Source organism: Phaseolus vulgaris, chromosome 1 (assembly GCF_000499845.2).
Source record: "Phaseolus vulgaris cultivar G19833 chromosome 1, P. vulgaris v2.0, whole genome shotgun sequence".
NCBI lineage: Eukaryota > Viridiplantae > Streptophyta > Magnoliopsida > Fabales > Fabaceae > Phaseolus > Phaseolus vulgaris.
Genome location: NC_023759.2, coordinates 6,472,025 through 6,490,370, shown reverse-complemented (window position 1 = coordinate 6,490,370; position 18,346 = coordinate 6,472,025). Strand labels below are relative to the sequence as shown.

General features: G+C 32.6%; 2 protein-coding genes across 3 annotated transcripts; one reads left to right on the top strand and one right to left on the bottom strand.

Annotated features, from left to right (window-relative positions):
- The first annotated feature begins 223 nt into the window (after window positions 1–223).
- On the top strand, window positions 224–3,744 carry LOC137813385 (glucan endo-1,3-beta-glucosidase 5-like). Of its 2 annotated transcripts, XM_068615590.1 has the most exons (3): window positions 224–461; window positions 619–1,152; window positions 2,484–3,744. In XM_068615590.1, the coding sequence occupies exons 2-3, from the start codon at window positions 803–805 to the stop codon at window positions 3,583–3,585; spliced, it is 1,452 nt and encodes a 483-aa protein (XP_068471691.1). In that variant the 5' UTR covers window positions 224–461; window positions 619–802; the 3' UTR covers window positions 3,586–3,744. The 2 variants fall into 2 exon arrangements, with proteins under 2 accessions (XP_068471691.1, XP_068471690.1); XM_068615589.1 differs by having other exon boundaries at window positions 227–1,152.
- Window positions 3,745–7,541: 3,797 nt separating this feature from the next.
- Window positions 7,542–11,624, bottom strand: LOC137813384 (uncharacterized). The gene is made up of 8 exons (XM_068615588.1): window positions 11,379–11,624; window positions 11,016–11,292; window positions 10,153–10,215; window positions 9,880–9,919; window positions 9,199–9,263; window positions 8,893–9,009; window positions 8,534–8,662; window positions 7,542–7,908 (listed from the first exon to the last, which is right to left on the bottom strand). The coding sequence occupies exons 1-8, from the start codon at window positions 11,444–11,446 to the stop codon at window positions 7,849–7,851; spliced, it is 819 nt and encodes a 272-aa protein (XP_068471689.1). The 5' UTR covers window positions 11,447–11,624; the 3' UTR covers window positions 7,542–7,848.
- Window positions 11,625–18,346: the final 6,722 nt, after the last annotated feature.

Here is an 18,346-nt window from a genome sequence, read left to right as displayed (position 1 = left end):
AGAAAAAGAACATGCTACGCTCAAGATATTGAGACAATCATGAGAGAATGTTGTGCAATAAACAAAGTCTAAATTAAAATTATTTTAAGTACTTTTTTTTATTTTTTACTTCTATATAAATAGAATAGTTGAGACCTAAAATGACACTTATTTGTTTGTTTGTTTCAGTAGAAAAATAATAGGTTATTATTATTATAAATTCAAACCTTTTAATAACATGTAAAGTGAGAAGCCACTTCAGATTTTGTGTAGTTTTATCAACAAAGTGGGGTCTCAGTTTGCTGAGCATGCTTGGCTCTTCACCCAAAGAAAAGAAATTCTTTTTTTACCATAAAACTTCTCTCTCATAATTTCATAAGGCCACTTTCTCTCTCTACTCATTCATTCTTCACTTTCTCTCTTCACTCATCTGTGGAAATACAAAGAGATCTGTTCTTAGCTATTTTGCTTGGCTTTTGAAGGTTTCAACTTTGTTACTTTCTGTTTATTTCCATCCGGGACCTTCGCTTTCCCACTTTCCATAGTTGTGTGATCTTGCTTTTGTGTCACCCATTCACCCTTTATGTTTTAACTAAACTTTTCTTATCTGTTGATGGGTGTTGTTGAACTGTTATTCAGATTCTGCTATTTTCAGCATGCAAGCTTTGGATTTCCATGACTGTTGGCAGAATCAATCAACAAACTTGTTGAAACCGGGGAATAACAAAACTAGTTTTAGGGTTCTGATTTGACATACTCTTACAAAGTAGCATATATTTGATTTTTGTATTGGAGGTGGTTCTGGTTATCTTGGTCAGTTTTTATGGAGTTGATGGGGTGTGGAAGGTTTAGGGGGTGCCTTGTTCTTGTGTTATGTATTGTACTGTTGGTGGGTCTAGTGAGTGGGATTGGTGTTAATTGGGGCACACAATTAACACACCCTTTGCCATCCTCCACTATGGTGAAAATGCTGAAGGACAATGGTATTCAGAAAGTTAAGCTTTTTGATGCTGACCCTGATATTTTAAATGCTCTAAAGAAGTCTGGGATTCAGGTAATGGTTGGTATACCAAATGAAATGCTCTACACATTGGCCAACAGTATGCAAGCTGCTGAAAGATGGGTTTCCAAGAATGTTTCAGCATATGTCTCATCTGGGGGAGTGGACATCAGGTAATTTGCCCCTTTCTCTCTATTGACTGGTTTATGTTGAGTTCAACCATTGCATTATGCAGCTCACAACTTTGAGCATGGATGCATGTAATTTATTCGGCAATGTAATTCGACAGCTCATGTTGTGCAGGACTTTTTTAAGCAGAGTTTGGAGGTTATGTTAAGGTCTGTGTTATCTGATTTAACGGTTTAGAGAAGTAATGATGTAGAGCAATTATAGAAGAAATCATTGCAAAGAAACTTTCTAAAGATGGAAATTACTTGTTTTTCCTTCACATTTAGTGAAACACCAGGCAGAATTTCTTTCCAATGTCTTTGGCATCATTAAAAGTAGAATTTATGTGATTTTGTTTAATAGAATTGACTTGGTTTGATTAAGAATCCCATTCTAGTTTATTTGATTTAGAAATCAAATCTGATAAAGTTTGATGATTTTCTATATGGACAAAAAGTAAAAAGGAATAATGAGTTCTTTGAGTTGTTATGTATTCTCTGCTTTCATGAATGGCGTTCTGTCAATATGTGTTCAAGAATGGCATGTCCATGTCGGTGTTCAAGAATGGCATACCCATGTTGGTGTTCAAGAATAGCATGCCCATGTTCGTTTACAAATGAATAGATCATGCTATTTAAAACTATGGAGTTGGTGTTCAACTATCATTTTGTAACATAATCTTCACATAAATGGTTCATCTATATTTATGTGAGTCAATGTAAGATAAGTGGTTGTTGTTCTTTGGCCCATATTATCCAACATGAAAACTTTCATGCATATTCTACTGAACAGGATTTTATGGTCAGTCCACTGCCTTTTAGTATCTCTGATGAATTTGCCAGTCCTAGATGAGTAAAGTGTGCATGTTATCTTCCTTCATAGGTGTACTTTTGTGTGTACTACCAATGATCCTGCTTTTCTTGAGACTACTCTTGTTTTTACTTAAGGTGCCGTTGTTTGCGTGTACTGAATTAATTATAGTTGTGCAAGAGTAATTCAGTAAATTCGTGTCCCCTAATATTAGACCATACGAAAGGTTTGATGAAATGAGGGCATAAAAGTAAATCATGGTTTATGAAATATATGATTATTAGTTGCAATTGTAAAATTAAATGGTTGCAATGTCTTCAAAATTTTGTTAGAGCTCAAGTGTAGTAAGATCTCATATGGTGTTAAGATTGAAATATTTTGCCTTCTGAAGGACAAGAATCAAGGAAATCTGTGACTTCCACTTCAGAAATGATTATTTCCTTAATTGTTGAATTATTCACTATTGATATGTCACTGCTGCAATTCCTACTTTTTCTCAAACAATATTTCTTGTAATTTTTTCAAGGTATGTTGCAGTGGGAAATGAACCTTTCTTGTCAACTTACAATGGTTCATTCGAAGCCACAACACTTCCAGCTCTTCAAAACATCCAAGCAGCTCTTGTGAAAGCCAGTTTAGGCAACCAGGTTAAAGTCACTGTCCCTCTAAATGCTGATGTGTATCAGAGTGCACAAGTACCCTCTGATGGTGACTTCAGGCAAGACATCCATGATCTCATGGTGCAGATTGTCAAGTTCTTGAGCCAGAACAATGCTCCGTTTACCGTGAACATCTATCCTTTCATCAGTCTCTATGCAGATCCCAATTTTCCTGTTGATTATGCCTTTTTCAATGGCTTTCAGTCCCCCATAAATGACAATGGTAGAATCTATGACAATGTCTTTGATGCCAACCATGATACTCTAGTATGGGCGCTGCAGAAAAATGGTTTTGGAAACATGCCTATAGTTGTAGGAGAAGTTGGGTGGCCTACAGATGGAGATAGAAATGCAAACCTTCAATATGCTCAAAGGTTTAACCAAGGCTTCATGTCGCGCTACATGGCCGGAAAGGGGACACCAATGAGGCCTGGTCCTATGGATGCTTACTTGTTCAGTCTCCTAGATGAAGATTTCAAGAGCATTCAGCCAGGTAATTTTGAAAGACATTGGGGGTTGTTTTACTATGATGGACAACCCAAGTACCAGCTTAACATAGGATCAAGAACCAATGGCTTAGTAGGTGCAAATGGGATAGCATATCTGGGCAAAAAGTGGTGCATTTTGAAACCCTCAGCAAACCTCAATGATGACCAAGTGGCACCTAGTGTGTCTTTTGCTTGTCAAAATGCAGATTGTACAAGTCTTGGATATCAAACTTCATGTGGTAATTTAGATGTTCGTGGTAACATCTCTTTTGCATTCAATAGCTATTACCAAGTGAATGACCAGATTGACAGTGCATGCAAATTCCCTGGCCTTTCTGTTGTCACTGACAAAGATCCATCCACTGGAGATTGTAAATTCAAAATCATGATCCAGACAGATTCTGCTGGCCTGCATGGGAATGGGAGAATTTGGCATCTCAGAATACTACTCTTGGCATTTTTGTTTTTCACTCTTCTGTGACCTTAAAAGATTCTTGGTTTTTATTTTTATTTTTGGAGATGTAGACAGTACTTCATTTTTCATATTCAACATGTGTGTTGGAGCTAACATATGAAAAACTTGTTGAAGATCACAGAAACTTCTTTGCAGTGTTTAATAGTTGGCAACATTTGTTTTAAAGCTATTGTTTTGGGATGAGATTCTCTATAATAGAATTTTTGGTTTGGTTGTTATTCAACTTTTTCTAAAATATATTAGGTGGGTTGCCAAACTAAGTTCTTCTATTATAATAGATGGGATAAAAATTTATTAATATATTTTGATTTATTGAAAATTTAGTTAATATTTTATGTATTTAATAAAAAATTATGGGCTATTTTGTACCCTTATATAATGTTAGGAAGTGGAATATACTTTGTTTGATGCATTCTCATAATTTCTCTCTCTACATACCCCAATTTGTTGAAAGTATCCGAACTAGTTGCAAGGTTAAGTCTTTAAGGTGTATTTTGCAAAGCATGCCAAATAATAAAGGAGATATAGGATCGGCTTAACAATTATTTTGAATTATTTTCAATTCAATGCTTCAATGCTTTTACGTATAATTATTCAAATGCAAACTCAATAATCTTAAATACTATATTATCAAATAATTAGACACATAAATTGATTAATTGAAACATAAACATACATTAACTTCACTTTCAATCCATTCATCAAATCTCATTTCAATTCATATATCAATTTCTTCACTTTCAACCCATTCATCAAATCTCATTTCAATCCATATACCAATTTCATATATAGATAAATACTTCTAATTATATACAATTAATATATCTCAAATATAGCATACCATCTTAAAATATGATAAATTTGCTTGGTGGATTTAAATAAGAAATTAGTTCATTGCTTTTGGGTTAAGATCTGTTGGACAAATTATGCAGAAATAGCTAAAACAACAAATTTCACAATATCTCAAACAACATAACAAATGTAAATCAATTGGAACGTTCAACAATAAACAACATATTAATTTCAAGCAATTTGTTGAAGGTCAGATGCCCTAAAAACTCAATCAAACACAATTTGATATGCACAAAAATAATCTCACATCACATTTGTTGTAGGAGTTTACACTCTCTTGGTCTTATTTATTTATTATTTATCCTAGGGATTACAATTATAAAATGCAATACTAAAAACGACAAAATATATGTTTTTATGTTGTACAATACTTAATCAGATAAAAACTATATCACAAATCATCTCAAACTCAAAAGTTTACATTGACCACATTCATATTTTCAAATCTTCTCCTACCTTTATATATCTCTCAATTTCATCATCACAAAATACACAAATATATCTAGGGACCTAATGAAACATCACCATATCAATCAAAACACAAATAAAAAGATAAATTAGTTGAGAGAATAACATTTCTCTATTGACAGACAGAGTTGGCAAAACTATAAGATATTCACATATTAAGTTGAAGAATTAAGGATACGTAGATTTTAGAGTAAAAAAAAACTTCCTCTTAATCGAATTCTAATTAGTTAAAAATGCTTCATTCTTAGTTACTTCCTAGCTACTAAGACCTATTTGTGAAAAAGATAAGTAAGAAATGGTTCCAGAAGTTCCAAGAGATGAATCAAAGAAGAAAAAGAAAAGGACCACGGGTCCTTTACAACCAAGGTGCAACTTTATGTTACGTTATGGCTTGCCTTTTCATAAAATTTAGTAACACAAGTTAAATATTTGCTTTATGTATTGCATGTTACTTTATATTTCTGTTTTAGTTTGATAAGTAAATAAATTCATAAGAGACTGACACTTTTATTTGAGAAGCAAGTCAGTCAGTTACTACTTCTACTTGAAGCAAGTCTATTTAGTTATTGATCATTATATCACTTAATTTATCAGTATGTTTTTTCTCTTTCAATAACTATAAATGTAAATGTTACATTTCTTGCTTTCAGCTCAAAATATTCCAACACATCCTATTTTCCCTTCTTCCCAATTTTATTTTTTCTACCACAGTTCCAACAATTGGTATCAAGAACCCTTTTCTTAGAAGACCTGTAGAATGGATTTTGAAGCAAATCTTTCCCAAACTACTCTTTCTATAATTGGGAAAACCACCTTTGAGCAGTAAAAATGGAGTCTTACCTGCAGGCATTTGCTCTCTGGGAAGTTGTGGAAAAGGATTAGGAAATACTTCCGCTGCTGCATAATCCTACCATGGGCTAAATCAAAACTAACAAGGATAGAAAAACAAGGAAGGCAAAAGCAAAGATGTGTCTTTTTTGTTGGTGTTTCTCGGATCATCTTCACAAGAATCATGACTTTCAAATCAGCAAAAGAAATTTGGGATTTTCTGAAGGAGAGATATGCTGGAAATCAAAGAACACAAAACATGTTGGTGCTTAATTTAGTGAGGGAATTTGAGTTGCAAAGGATGAAATTTTTTGAGACAATCAAGAAATACTAAAACAATTATTGGCTATTGTAAATCAAGAGGAGGAAGACCAACTGTTTGTGGCCACTTGTTTGCGGCAAGTGCAACCAAATGGGACAAGAAACTGTGATTTTCCACAACAAAAATCACCATGGTGAAGGGGCTTAGATTGTTAATCAAGAGGAAGAAGCCTTTGTGGTCACTTGTTTCTTTAGCCGTTAATCAAGTGAAAGTTGATTGATTGGTAGTGGTGCGCCAATCACATGACCTTTGACAAGGCACTCTTCAAGATTTAAGGGCAACCAATGTTACCAAAGTCAGAATTGGCAATGGTGATTATATATCAATTTCAGGAAATGCGATACTAATCATAAGTTGTGCTGACACAACTTATTTCTGATGTTCTTTTTTTTCATGAAATTGACCAAAATTTATTAGGTGTTGGTCAACTTACTGAACTAGGATTTTAAAGTTGTTATTAAAGATAAATATTGATTGATTAAAAATGCAGCCAATCAAGATATCTTCAAGGTGAAAATAAAGGGAAAAGTTTTGCTCTAGACCCATTTGAGGAGGAGCAAACAATTTTCTCACTCAAGTAATATCTCGCCAAAATTTGGAACAAGAGGCTTGAGTATTATCACCATCAAATCAAGGTTTGCTACAGTTAAGCGAGAAAAGGTTGACACTTGATATCCCTAAGCTTGAGGATCAAATTTAAGATTGCCAAGCCTGACAATTTAGCAAGCAAAAGAAAAAACATTTTCCAAAGGCAAGAAGTTGCAATTGATTCGCACAGAAGTTGTAAGACCTCAAGGAACACCTTCATTGAAAGGAAACAACTCAATCCTTGTCTTGTGAAGATAGCCAAGAGATGACGATGGTGTTTAAGGGGGAAATCTCAGTTTAGCGTCCTTCTTTCTTGGAATGCAGTTCAACCAAGAACATCATGAAGTTTTCATTTGTCAAAAGAAAATGGAGGAGATTTTGAAGAAATTTACACTTGAAGAACATAAAGAAATGAGCACTACTTACTGTGATTCAAAAGGAAAAACTTTGTAAGAAATATGGGACAAAGAAGATATATCATACATATTTTAGAAGCATGATTGGTTGCATGATGAATCTTACAGTCACTCATCCTGATATCCTAAATTACATAAGCATTTTGTATTGGTTTATGCATTTCACAAATGAAAAGACATGCAATTTTGGCCTTAAGTACAAGAGATTGAAAATTTCAACACTAATTATTTGATGAATTGTGATGGTTCTATCAAGTTTGTTTGTGTCCCTTGCAACCAAACAGTTATTTTCATCTCATCTCACATATCTATTCCATTATTTAACTGGACAAACAGTTAAACCCAAAACAAATTTACAGTTTAAAAAGAAAATCAATAAGAAAAACCATGTAAGTTCTACAGAATTATAAATTATTTTAGAAGTACAAAAATCTCACTACAATAAGATCCATGCTGAGAATTAGGTGAGTGCAAGAGGCACCAGAAAAAAAAAAGGCCGTACTGTATATTCAAAAGTTGGAAATCTTTGGTGATACTTTTATGTATTCGATTTCAAGGCTGTACAAGTATGGCTTGAAAGCATAATCATAACTCAACTTCTGTGTCTATTCATTTACATCTTCGAACTTGAAAATTAACATTGCTAAGACCACCTACATACCGTACAAGTGTCGAACTTAATTCATGATATCATGTAGTAAGTAGTAACCAGTAAGTGCTGCAATCACTTTAGTTGTTCAAGAGCAATGAGGAAAGAAAATTTAATGTCGACAATGATGTACCATATGAGTGAAATTATGTTACTTTGCCATTCATTCCAAGCTTCCGAATGTAGTCTCTAGATCTTATGTCAGCCTGCACTTTCAAACAGAGGTGTAAAGAACTGGATACTTTTGATTTCCAATAACTGGAATACAACCGGTGATTTATTGGTTCTTTTATGAACAAAATGTTTCTAGCAGAAGATGTATGATGAAAAGCATAGCCAAGTAAATTATCTAATCAAAGTGTTAAGCAGCAAATGGGGAATTGGTAAATTAGTCTAGCTATAACAAGCATCTGCCACCATGAACTTTTTTAATAAATTATTAATAAACGAGATACAGAAACATTTAATGCATTGCCAACATAATAATTGTGAGAGAAGATTGAGTTCAACCAAGTGCAGGAGAACAAGAAGTGCATCCCAAGATGAAAAAAATATACTATATCTTGGGGCTATAACATATAAGCTGCAAATTTCAAGTAAATCCTAAAGTACAAAGTGGTCTATTACAATAAGCCAACAACAAATTCCATAAAAGAGTCAATATTAGCTTTATAGAAGATAAATGATTAAAAGCAAAAGGCAGAAATAATTCCTTTACAGGTCTGGTTCGTGTATTCTATCTTTAATTTCATTGTGACAAGAGAAGTATGTATTATACATCTATTTAAGATTAAGCAGGCATCAATGCTTTCAAATGGAAGATAGTTTCACCTGTCTAATTGGCTCAGGCACACGAAACTTGCAGGTCTTTTGAACTATCGTAATGGCAGTCTGAAGTGATATCATGTGACCAATTGATATAAATATTGGCTTTATGGATCCCTGTGTAGATCTCATGGCCTGGACACAAGTGTAGCAAGAAAATAAAAAGTTAGAGCTTGGACTTAACAGCTTTTGTAAGTTATAAAACACAGTTGGAGTTAGCAGTTTTTGTAAGTTATGCATGATAACATGTAACAAATTGCTCTTCGTGAGTATGATAAAGCCTTTTTGAAATGGCATATGATTATCAGCACATCCTTATTATAAAAAATAATGATAAGTAGGGTACCATTAGTTCAAGTTCTTACCACTCCCCATATACGCCCAGAATCACCCACCAAATTAATAAAATCTTTTGAAGAGTTTTCTTCAGCTCCAAGAAGTTTTCTCACTGTTGAATGAGTAAGACCATCCACATGATGCAACTGGAACATATACAGCTAAAGAATTCAGGAACTTATTCAGTATTTCTTGTTCTTAACTATAAAAAATAACTACAGAATCTATGAATAAATAGAGAAACAAGTCAAAATCTATTGAAGGGTAATCGGTACAGGGACGCATGAGATGAGAGATCAGTAAGTGATACAGTTAGCAAGCCAAAAATAACTAACATTCTTTCCAATCCCAATTGTTGGGAGATTGGTCTCAACTCCAATATGACAGGCCAGCCCAAAACCTGCAAAAGTTAAAGGCTTAGAAAATTTCTCTGTTGAACACAGGTGGCAAACCAAAATTTACATGTTATATTAAATAAATTACAACATATTCATCAGAAGAACTTAAAATGACTTCAACTTTCTCAGAAGATAGTTCCAACTAACATTGGAAGTTGAGTCATAAAAGTTCTTTGGCTGGGATGGATATAAAGTGTAGCCAGAAATGGTTCGTCAATGGGAGTGTTTTTATTGTGAGTGAAGTCTAGCACTTACTGGCTTTTGCCAGATTTCAGTTATACCAACATCAATTGCTATTCAATGTTACAAATTGATCAAATATTAAAACAACAGCCAACCATTATATTAAGTATGGAAAATGATTGGTTCAATACTCTTTAGTTTAACATAACAGACCAGTAAAATATAAGAAAATATTCCTCACATGAAAGCTGTTAGATTTCTATTTCCGACAAAAACTTAATGAAAAGAGTACCTTTGTAAATATCATATTCATAAAAGCTAATAAATTCTTCTAAATGACATTTTTAAGAAAAGGAAAAAACTATTGAATAAAAAAATCTTGTGCACGACTCTTATATCGGGAATGCATAATATTCGTTTGTAAAATGTACTTGCCTCTGGGATGAAGTATTCCATTTCCATCAACCATTAACAGCTGTCAACAACCATCAAATAACCTATTCAGGTGATGAAACTTAGGTACAAAAACATCATAGATTGCTATAAAACTCCAAAATAATTACCAATCTGTTAAAGTTCTGCATATCTGAGTTTTTAGTGCAGCTAATAAGATTGGCACCAGCAATGTGAGTACTGAGTAAAATAAAACGAGCAAGTTTCAAAAGGTACCAAATTCATATGTATTTTTCTTGATGTAATAAACATTACCTGAGGGTAGAAAGGATTATCACTCCTTTTCATTTTCTCTAGAAGCTGTTGAAGAACTGGGGCCTAAAATTATAGGAGCAATCAATATAATAGCTGAAACAGACATTTTGGAAACTAGTAAAACAACAAAGAAGCCCTTTCTCACGAGGTAGAGTGGACTACATAATGTTCTATTGTAAATCATGTATATAGTTAAATTATAAACTTCTGGATCTTTCTCAATTGTTTCTCCTATAATTTTCTCAGTCTCCCTATGTCTCTAAGAAGCCAAGCTACCTACCTGCTATCTGATTTAATCTCCTTACTGAGAAAATTCTACTGGTCTCCCTCATGCATGCCCAAGAACACCAATGGAGAATCTATCTTCTTTCTACCATAAATACAACCCCAACCTTTTTTCTTCTAATGCATTTATTTTCTGGTAAACAAAATTTAGAGAGGGAGACGGTGCCCAAATCTAAGATAGGAGAATCTCCAAGCTCAAAGAGGAGCCTACATTTACCTCATTCCATAAAGATAAGTGGGGTTCAAATCTGCAACATGCCAAATTCGAGACTCTATCTTATTCAAAGAGGTTCTGATGCATTTATTTGTGATCTTATCTTGCCTAGACATAACAAAAGTCACAAACCTCCTTAAAAATAGTAAAAACCAGCATTTAAAGAGGTTCAAATGGATTTATGGGGTTTGGACTAATAACCTTGTACAAACTAGTCAAACCCTCCACCACTAACCTGACCCCATTGGGTTCAATTCAATCTCATCTACATATAGCATCATCATGACTCATCATAAAATAAAATAAAAAACAAATTTTTTGGTCATATTTCAAAATCATCAAATAGAAAGAAAAGAAAAAGAACCTCTCTAAATGCAAGGAAGCCAGGCACATAAGGGACTTGAAGAGTGACAAAAGAGAAGTCCTGATAGAGAAGTTGGAGAGTGTGGAAGTCCAACACCACAAGGGTGCCACATGCCTTTGATGGATCATCCTTTGAAAAGCTAATGTCAACCCCACCAACGTATCTCAATTCTTCTCCCTTCTCATAACCAGGTTCACCTTGTGAGGCGCCTTTGGTGGATAATTTCCATGAGAAACTGTCCTCTGTGATCAGCTTTTCCCTGAGAATGTCTTGTGTTCTGAAAAACGTGATAGATGTTAAAGATTGAAAGAAAGAGAACAGAAAAGTTTGAATTGTGGGGATGTAGAATTGAGGAGACGTAACGTTATCCAAGTGTGGTGATCTTGCCATGACTCTTGCGACTGTGATGGTTCTTCCGGTGGTTCTTCCATTTCTTCCTACACTTCTACATTTTTCTTACTGCATTCTTAAATTCACCACCCTCTTTTTTCTTCTCTACAATGAGAGCAAATAGGGAGGGTGAGATTCTTTTCCTTTATTCATGATTTTAGTACGTTTTTGGTGGAGTAATACACATTACATTCTATTAGGTAGGGTACAAAATTCCATAACCTATTACCAGAAACCAGAAAGAAAATTCCATAATCATTTTTAAAATATATTTTTTAAATTCTGGATTTATCATTTTGGGGAAGTTAGTTAAAAAATGTGTTTCAACATGGAATGGTTTTTTTTTTTTTTTTTTTTTTTTTCTATTCTATAAGCTTCTTTTTTTAAGGAACATTTCTATTGCAGAACTATCCAAAACTTTCAAGGGTAATTTGGGTATTTTGAAAATGTAAGGGTGCAAGAAGAAACACCATACACTATCCCACTCGTATGTACATCGCCTCACCCTCATGTTGGGTTGGATACCTCTAGGCCCAAAAGTGGCTCAAAGACTTTCAAGTCCAGTAATCTATCTTTTTTTAGATAAATTTTTGTAAGGGATTGTTTTTGCACCCCATAATTTACTTTTGCACCCTCATAAATATGGAAATCCTCACATTTTTTTGACTTATAAATATTTTTTTTTTTACTTTTGAATTGTGAAATTTGAAAGTAATTTTTTACATGATTTTTTTTTCTTCAGATTTCCATAAGTTATTTCTTAATAAAGAAACTTTTGAATTGTATAATTCAGGAATGTCTTCTAGATTGCATAATACACGAAGTCATTTTTTGACATCCAAACTGTATAATTCAAAAGTACCTTCTGAATTACACAATCTGAAATTTTTTTATGCAAAAAATGACTTTCATATTGCACTATTCAAAAATACTTTTTTCCTTGAGTCCATCCATAACAAAACACATAAAAAAGGGTATGACAATGACTTTTAAATCTACATCAGTATAGCCCTATAAGGTGATAGCAGAAGATGTTGAGAAGAACAATCCATGTCTAGAAGCACGTTTCAGGTACCAAATAACTCTCCAAGTTGCTTGTAAATGATGATCCATAAGAGCATTCAAGAATTGACTTGGTTGAGCCACCACAATTGTAATTTCAGGCCTTTTAGTGGTGAGGTGTAAAAGTCTACCAATAAGTTTGTGATAACCAACAATGTCATGATACAATTGTCTTGTGTCAAAGGTTAATTTCTAAATGGAATCCATAGGAGTAGAGTGAGACCTACAACCAATGAACTTGGTATAAAATAAGAGGTCCATGTAGTATTTTCTTTAACTTAGGGAGATATCACTACTGGACTGGGAAATTTCCAAGCCCAAGAAAAACTCCAAATCCCCAAGATCTTTGATGCCAAACTTGGAATGAAGATGATTTTTACGAAAGAAAACTCATTTAGATCATTGTCAACCAAGAGAACATCATCAACATAGATAGTTAAAGATGTGAATAAGGCATAATTAAATTTAACAAACAAAGAAAAATCTACATGTGCTTGTGTGTAGCTGAATAGAGCAAGTGTGGAACTTAGTTTCTCAAACCATTTCAACTTGCTTGCTTGAGCCAATATACGAATTTAACAAGTTTGTAGACCTAATTCTATTTACAAACAATGATCCCTATAGGAATTTCCATATAAACATCTTTCTTGAGTTCACCATGTACGAAGACACTATCCATATAAACTTAATGTAAATGTTAACAATAAACATTTTCCAAGGCAAAGAGCATTTCATTGGTAGACATCTTAGTCATAGGTGAGAAACTATAGAAAAAAACAATCCGTTTCAACCTAATTGTATCCTTTAGCAACCAACATGACCTTATATCTAGTTATGCTCCCATCAAAATGTTTTTATGAGTTTGTAAGCCCATTTATAACCAACAGGCTTGATCCTAGGTGATGGAAATCCATTTAAGAGAATGCAGTTAAAAATAAAGAGGTCACTGTATTAGAGAATTGATAAAGAGTTTACCAGGAGTTTGAAAAGATTAATCTTGAGCTCTTGGAGCGTCAAGAATTCGAGACCTCTATTTATAAAAATTATACAAAGTAGTTAAGGAATTTGTTTTGGACCAAGTAACATAAAATTTTGAGCTTTGGGCCTTATACCCAAAATCCATACTAGACGTCCACCTATGAAGCTTGCAAGACTCCAAAAATGTGCCACAAAAGGCGCTACATGTGAAGCACCAAGTAGGTGCCACTTTTCCTTGTTCTTAAAGTCTTTTTTGCCACTTATCCACTTCTCACTAGAGAGTATTTTGAAGCTTGGGCTGCAAGCTATCCTTTCCACATGTCATTGTATGAATGGAAAAGATTATAAAGCTTGCTTCACAAGTTACTAGTGCCACATGTCATTGTGTGAGTGTGGAGAATTTTAAAAGCTTGTGACGCAAGTTTAAGTGTCGAAAGCACTATAAATAAGAGTGCTTTCTTATGTAATTTTCAACTTGGAATAAGAAATGTTATGCTGCCAAAATCATTGGTGCCTCTTCTTGTTTTTAAGCTCTTTCTAGAGTAATCTTCTTACTAAACTCTTATAGAATTTCTTATAAGTGTTGGCCTAACCTTACTAGGAATTCAAACCCCAAATTCCATCTCCCAACCATTTTCAATACTTCATTTCTCCATGTTTTATGCTGCATCTCCTACTCCATTCATGATAAACAAATTCAAAATAACTTGAAGAAACTACTAGGCGCATGCAATGAAGCTAGAATTGCATCATCATGTGACATTTCAACAATATGCCAAGTGTCATTCTGTATAAAGCATTGAGTTCATGGTTCAGAGCTTGAATCCATTAAGGGTTAGTACAAGCATCTTCATAGTGTCGAGGTTCTGTTTTAAAAGAAATGGATGTGGTGTAGGATTTAAGATGAGGTTGCAATTTGTGAAAGAGAAATAAGTGTTAATAGAGTGATTAAATGAGCATTTGGCTTGTAAAGTTGGGCAATGGTAATTAAGAAAATGGGAAAGGTTTACTGATTCTAGTGGATTTGGGATGTAAGGGAGACATTGGTGTAGGATAATGAGAATTAATGATGGGGAAATTGGAACTATAATGAGCATCAAGAATAGAAAATATTTGCACTTGTGGATGTTAGGTTTTGAAAATGGCCCCTAAATATCAAGATGTAATCGAAAGGGGAAGATAATTTATTGTTACTTAAAGGGGAAAAAAATCTTTTTTTCCTAGAGGCATGACAAGAATCACAAACAACACTTTTATTGAAAGAAATGTAAGGTTAATCTTACAACAATTTCTAACCTCGATAATTGGATAAATGTCCTAACTTATAGTGGAATAATGCATTATCAGGAATTACAAAAACATTACTTGTTGGAATAATTGACTCTAGAAGGGGGAGTTGAATAAAGCCTCAAACACTCTTCATAAAGAACCATACTAGACCACCAATTGGACAAACAACACAACATTATATTGGTTCACTTAAATACACAAACTACATTTAGTTCACCCCTGAGAAAACTACTAAAAAGGTTCCACTAATAAAGTAAATTAATTACAACAAGGATATCAACCACTCCTAGTTATAACAAGTACACAAATCACTCCTGGTTATCCGCTACACAATCCACTCTTTATTATATTGTTTTAAACTCCCTCCTAAGATTAAGACCTCTCACAGAAAAGAATAAGAACAACTCTCACAGAGAGAACATCTTCAGATGACTAGGTTTACTTCACATATGAAAAATTATAATGGTTTCACACACCCACAAATAACATTTAACATTAGTTAAACATTAGAAGATAGAATTAATTTAATGTAGTATTTTTGTTATACAAGCTTCTTCAGATGACCGTTGCAACAACCTTTTTGCTAATATTTGATTTCAGTTTGATCTTTGTCATCAACATGGAATCTTCTATGTTTTCCTTGACATATGCTTGATTAGAAATTTAATATAGAAATTCTTCCATACTTGAATTTTAATGTTTGAAGATATAACTGAATATTTAAAATAATTGTCATATAATATATTAGGGAAACATTTTGCTATTACGACTTGTTTATATAGGACAAAGTTTAAGCAAATATAAACATATAAAAGAAAATTAGATTGTATGTCATTGAAACTAGTAGTACCATTGGATGGTCTAGTTGTCCTTCAGCTAGCATAACACACATTAGATTGTTCAAATAATAAATGCATGTATATGCATATATTTTCAGTCCAGGTATTTGTTATAAGAAAAAATTTCTTAAAGAGTCTACTAGGATTAGAAAATCTGGATGGGATACATAGGTTAGATCGTCTGGATGGGCTACAAATGTTATATCGTCTAGGGTCTCAACATTACTCATAAGATTGAACACAATGATGGAAACTTGTAGCTAGTACAAACCATTCTTAGCCTAAATTGAACCAATCATCTCCTATCAGATTTTGTTTTCATAACATAGGTGCTACTATGAAAAACCAACTTGCAAGCATGTTGATAAACTAATTTGTGCAGTGAAATAAAATTGAATGTGAATTTTGGCAGATATAACACATATTTTAATATAAGATTTGGGAAGATTTTCACAAAACCTTAGTACTCACTAATCAATTTGTTACCATTTGGCAAGTGAATATTCAAAGCTGTAATGTGTTTTAAAGTTTTAAAAACTCCTTACTAAAATTACACACTTCATAGGCCTCCCCTCCATGTACTTTGCTAGAGATCCAGTGAACCACTTTGCAGTGTAACACACATAGTCATGGAAACCCCAAAACTTTCACCTTTAGTGACTTTATTTTTCTTACTTCCTTTCGAAATGAGCTATTAAAAGCATATGCCACATAGTTAAACAACAACATCGTTTATCACCAATAAATGGATGGCTAAATAGAGGCTATAAATCGTAGTTTAGAAACCCACCTTAGATGTTTCACCATTAACCAAGAATGAACATGGTTCCACCTTCTTTATTGGGCTTAGTAATAATACACTATTAGCCACCACTCTGCCCTTAGAATGTCACCCTTCCAAATTGTTTATGATATTCCTCTCTCAAGTTCTGCCACTAAGTACTTCAATAGCTTCAAGACACCCTTTGTTGTACCCATTAGAGGATGCACAACCAAGCTAATCAACATCACTTTGCCATCACATTCACCTCTTAAGATCAATCGGTAGACTTAATGATGCTTCCTTTCTTCCTTAATTTGCATGTCTAGCATATTGACCAATATTCTTTTCAATTTGGGTTTTAATTTTAGTGTGCAATCTTTCACAAATTTAGATTTTTCAAAACATCCTTAAACAACATGAAGTCAAAGTTAGGAAGAGGTATAAGGTCAAGAAGTGTTAATGGAAAAAAAAATCATATATAACCTCAAAAAGAGAATGGAAAGTTGTGGTGTTGACCACTCTATTATATCTTGGGTTTTCAAAAATCATATATCTCAATTGTTGAGACAAAGTTCTATTCACCACTTTTGTTTTATCATTAGTTTGAGGATACCAAGTAGTAGAAAATATAGGTTTAATTCTAAATTTTCCCATAAGATTCTCCAAAAGTTACTTAAGAACTTTGAATATCTATTAGATACTATGCTTTTAAAAAGCTCATGCAAACGAGGAACTTTGTTGAAGAAGAGATTTGTAATATGGCTTGTATCATCAAATTTGTGAAATGGAATAAAATGGATCATTCTTGAAAATTTATTCACAACCACAAACACACATTAGTATTTCTTGCAAGGTGCATCAATTGTTTTTCATTAGGCCAAAAATTAGACCTAATAGTCTGTAATGCTCAAAATTGTGAAAATAAAACACTCCTTTACTCTTTAAGAGCTTTCGACTTTCAAGAGAAGAAAATAAGCAAAAAGTTATTCTTTAATTTAATTGTCCATCAAAACAACACGTGAAATTTAAATACATTTATTTCTTGAGAATAATTAAAAACGACAACATCACAAATGTTATTTAAACCATAAGACTAGAAAATGCTTATACTTATTATAAAATTTTAATCCAATTTAACATACATTGTAATAAAAATTTAAAGAAAATTAACGATACCATAAACTTTTAAAGAAAATTAACGATACCATAAACTTGAATGAAAATAATTTCACTACTAGAAAATCATTAAATAAAAACTAAATTTGGAGACCAAAATAATTAGTCACTATATTGACTAAATTAGAGACCATTTCATAAACTATAAAATTGTTGGTATCTAAAATAGTTTCTATTATTAATAAAAATTTATAAAGTTGTTTCTAAATTGGTATCTAACTATTAGCTACCAAGGTTTTAGCTACCAACTACTTATGTTATAAATTAGTCTCTATTAACCTTTTAGAGACTAATTTATAATCTAAAATATTACTAGCTAAAACTTTGCTAGCTAATTTAAATACGAATTTAGAAAACATTTTATAATATTTTATTAATAATAGAAATTACATTAGATATCAATATGTTTAGTCTCTAAACTAATATCTAATTTAATCAATATAGTGACTAATTATTTGTTGTCTCTAAAGAAAACTTGCTACCAAATTTAGAATCTAAATAATTGATAGTTAAAATCTTGGTAGCTAATTAGATACCAATTTAGAAACTATTTATCAATAATAGAAATTAATTTAGAAATTAATAATTTTTTTTAATTTTTAAAATATCTCTAATTTAATCACTATAACAACTAATTATTTTTTGTCTTTAAAATTAATTTTTATTTAATAATTTTATTGTAGTAAGAGAATATTGCATCTTCACACCGATACTTTTGATACTTTGGATCATCCTTAAATATTAAAAAAGTTTACATTTCACAAATATAGTCAATAAAAGCTAAACCAATAAATACATTAATGATGAAAAATAATTAAAGAGTATTTTAAAAA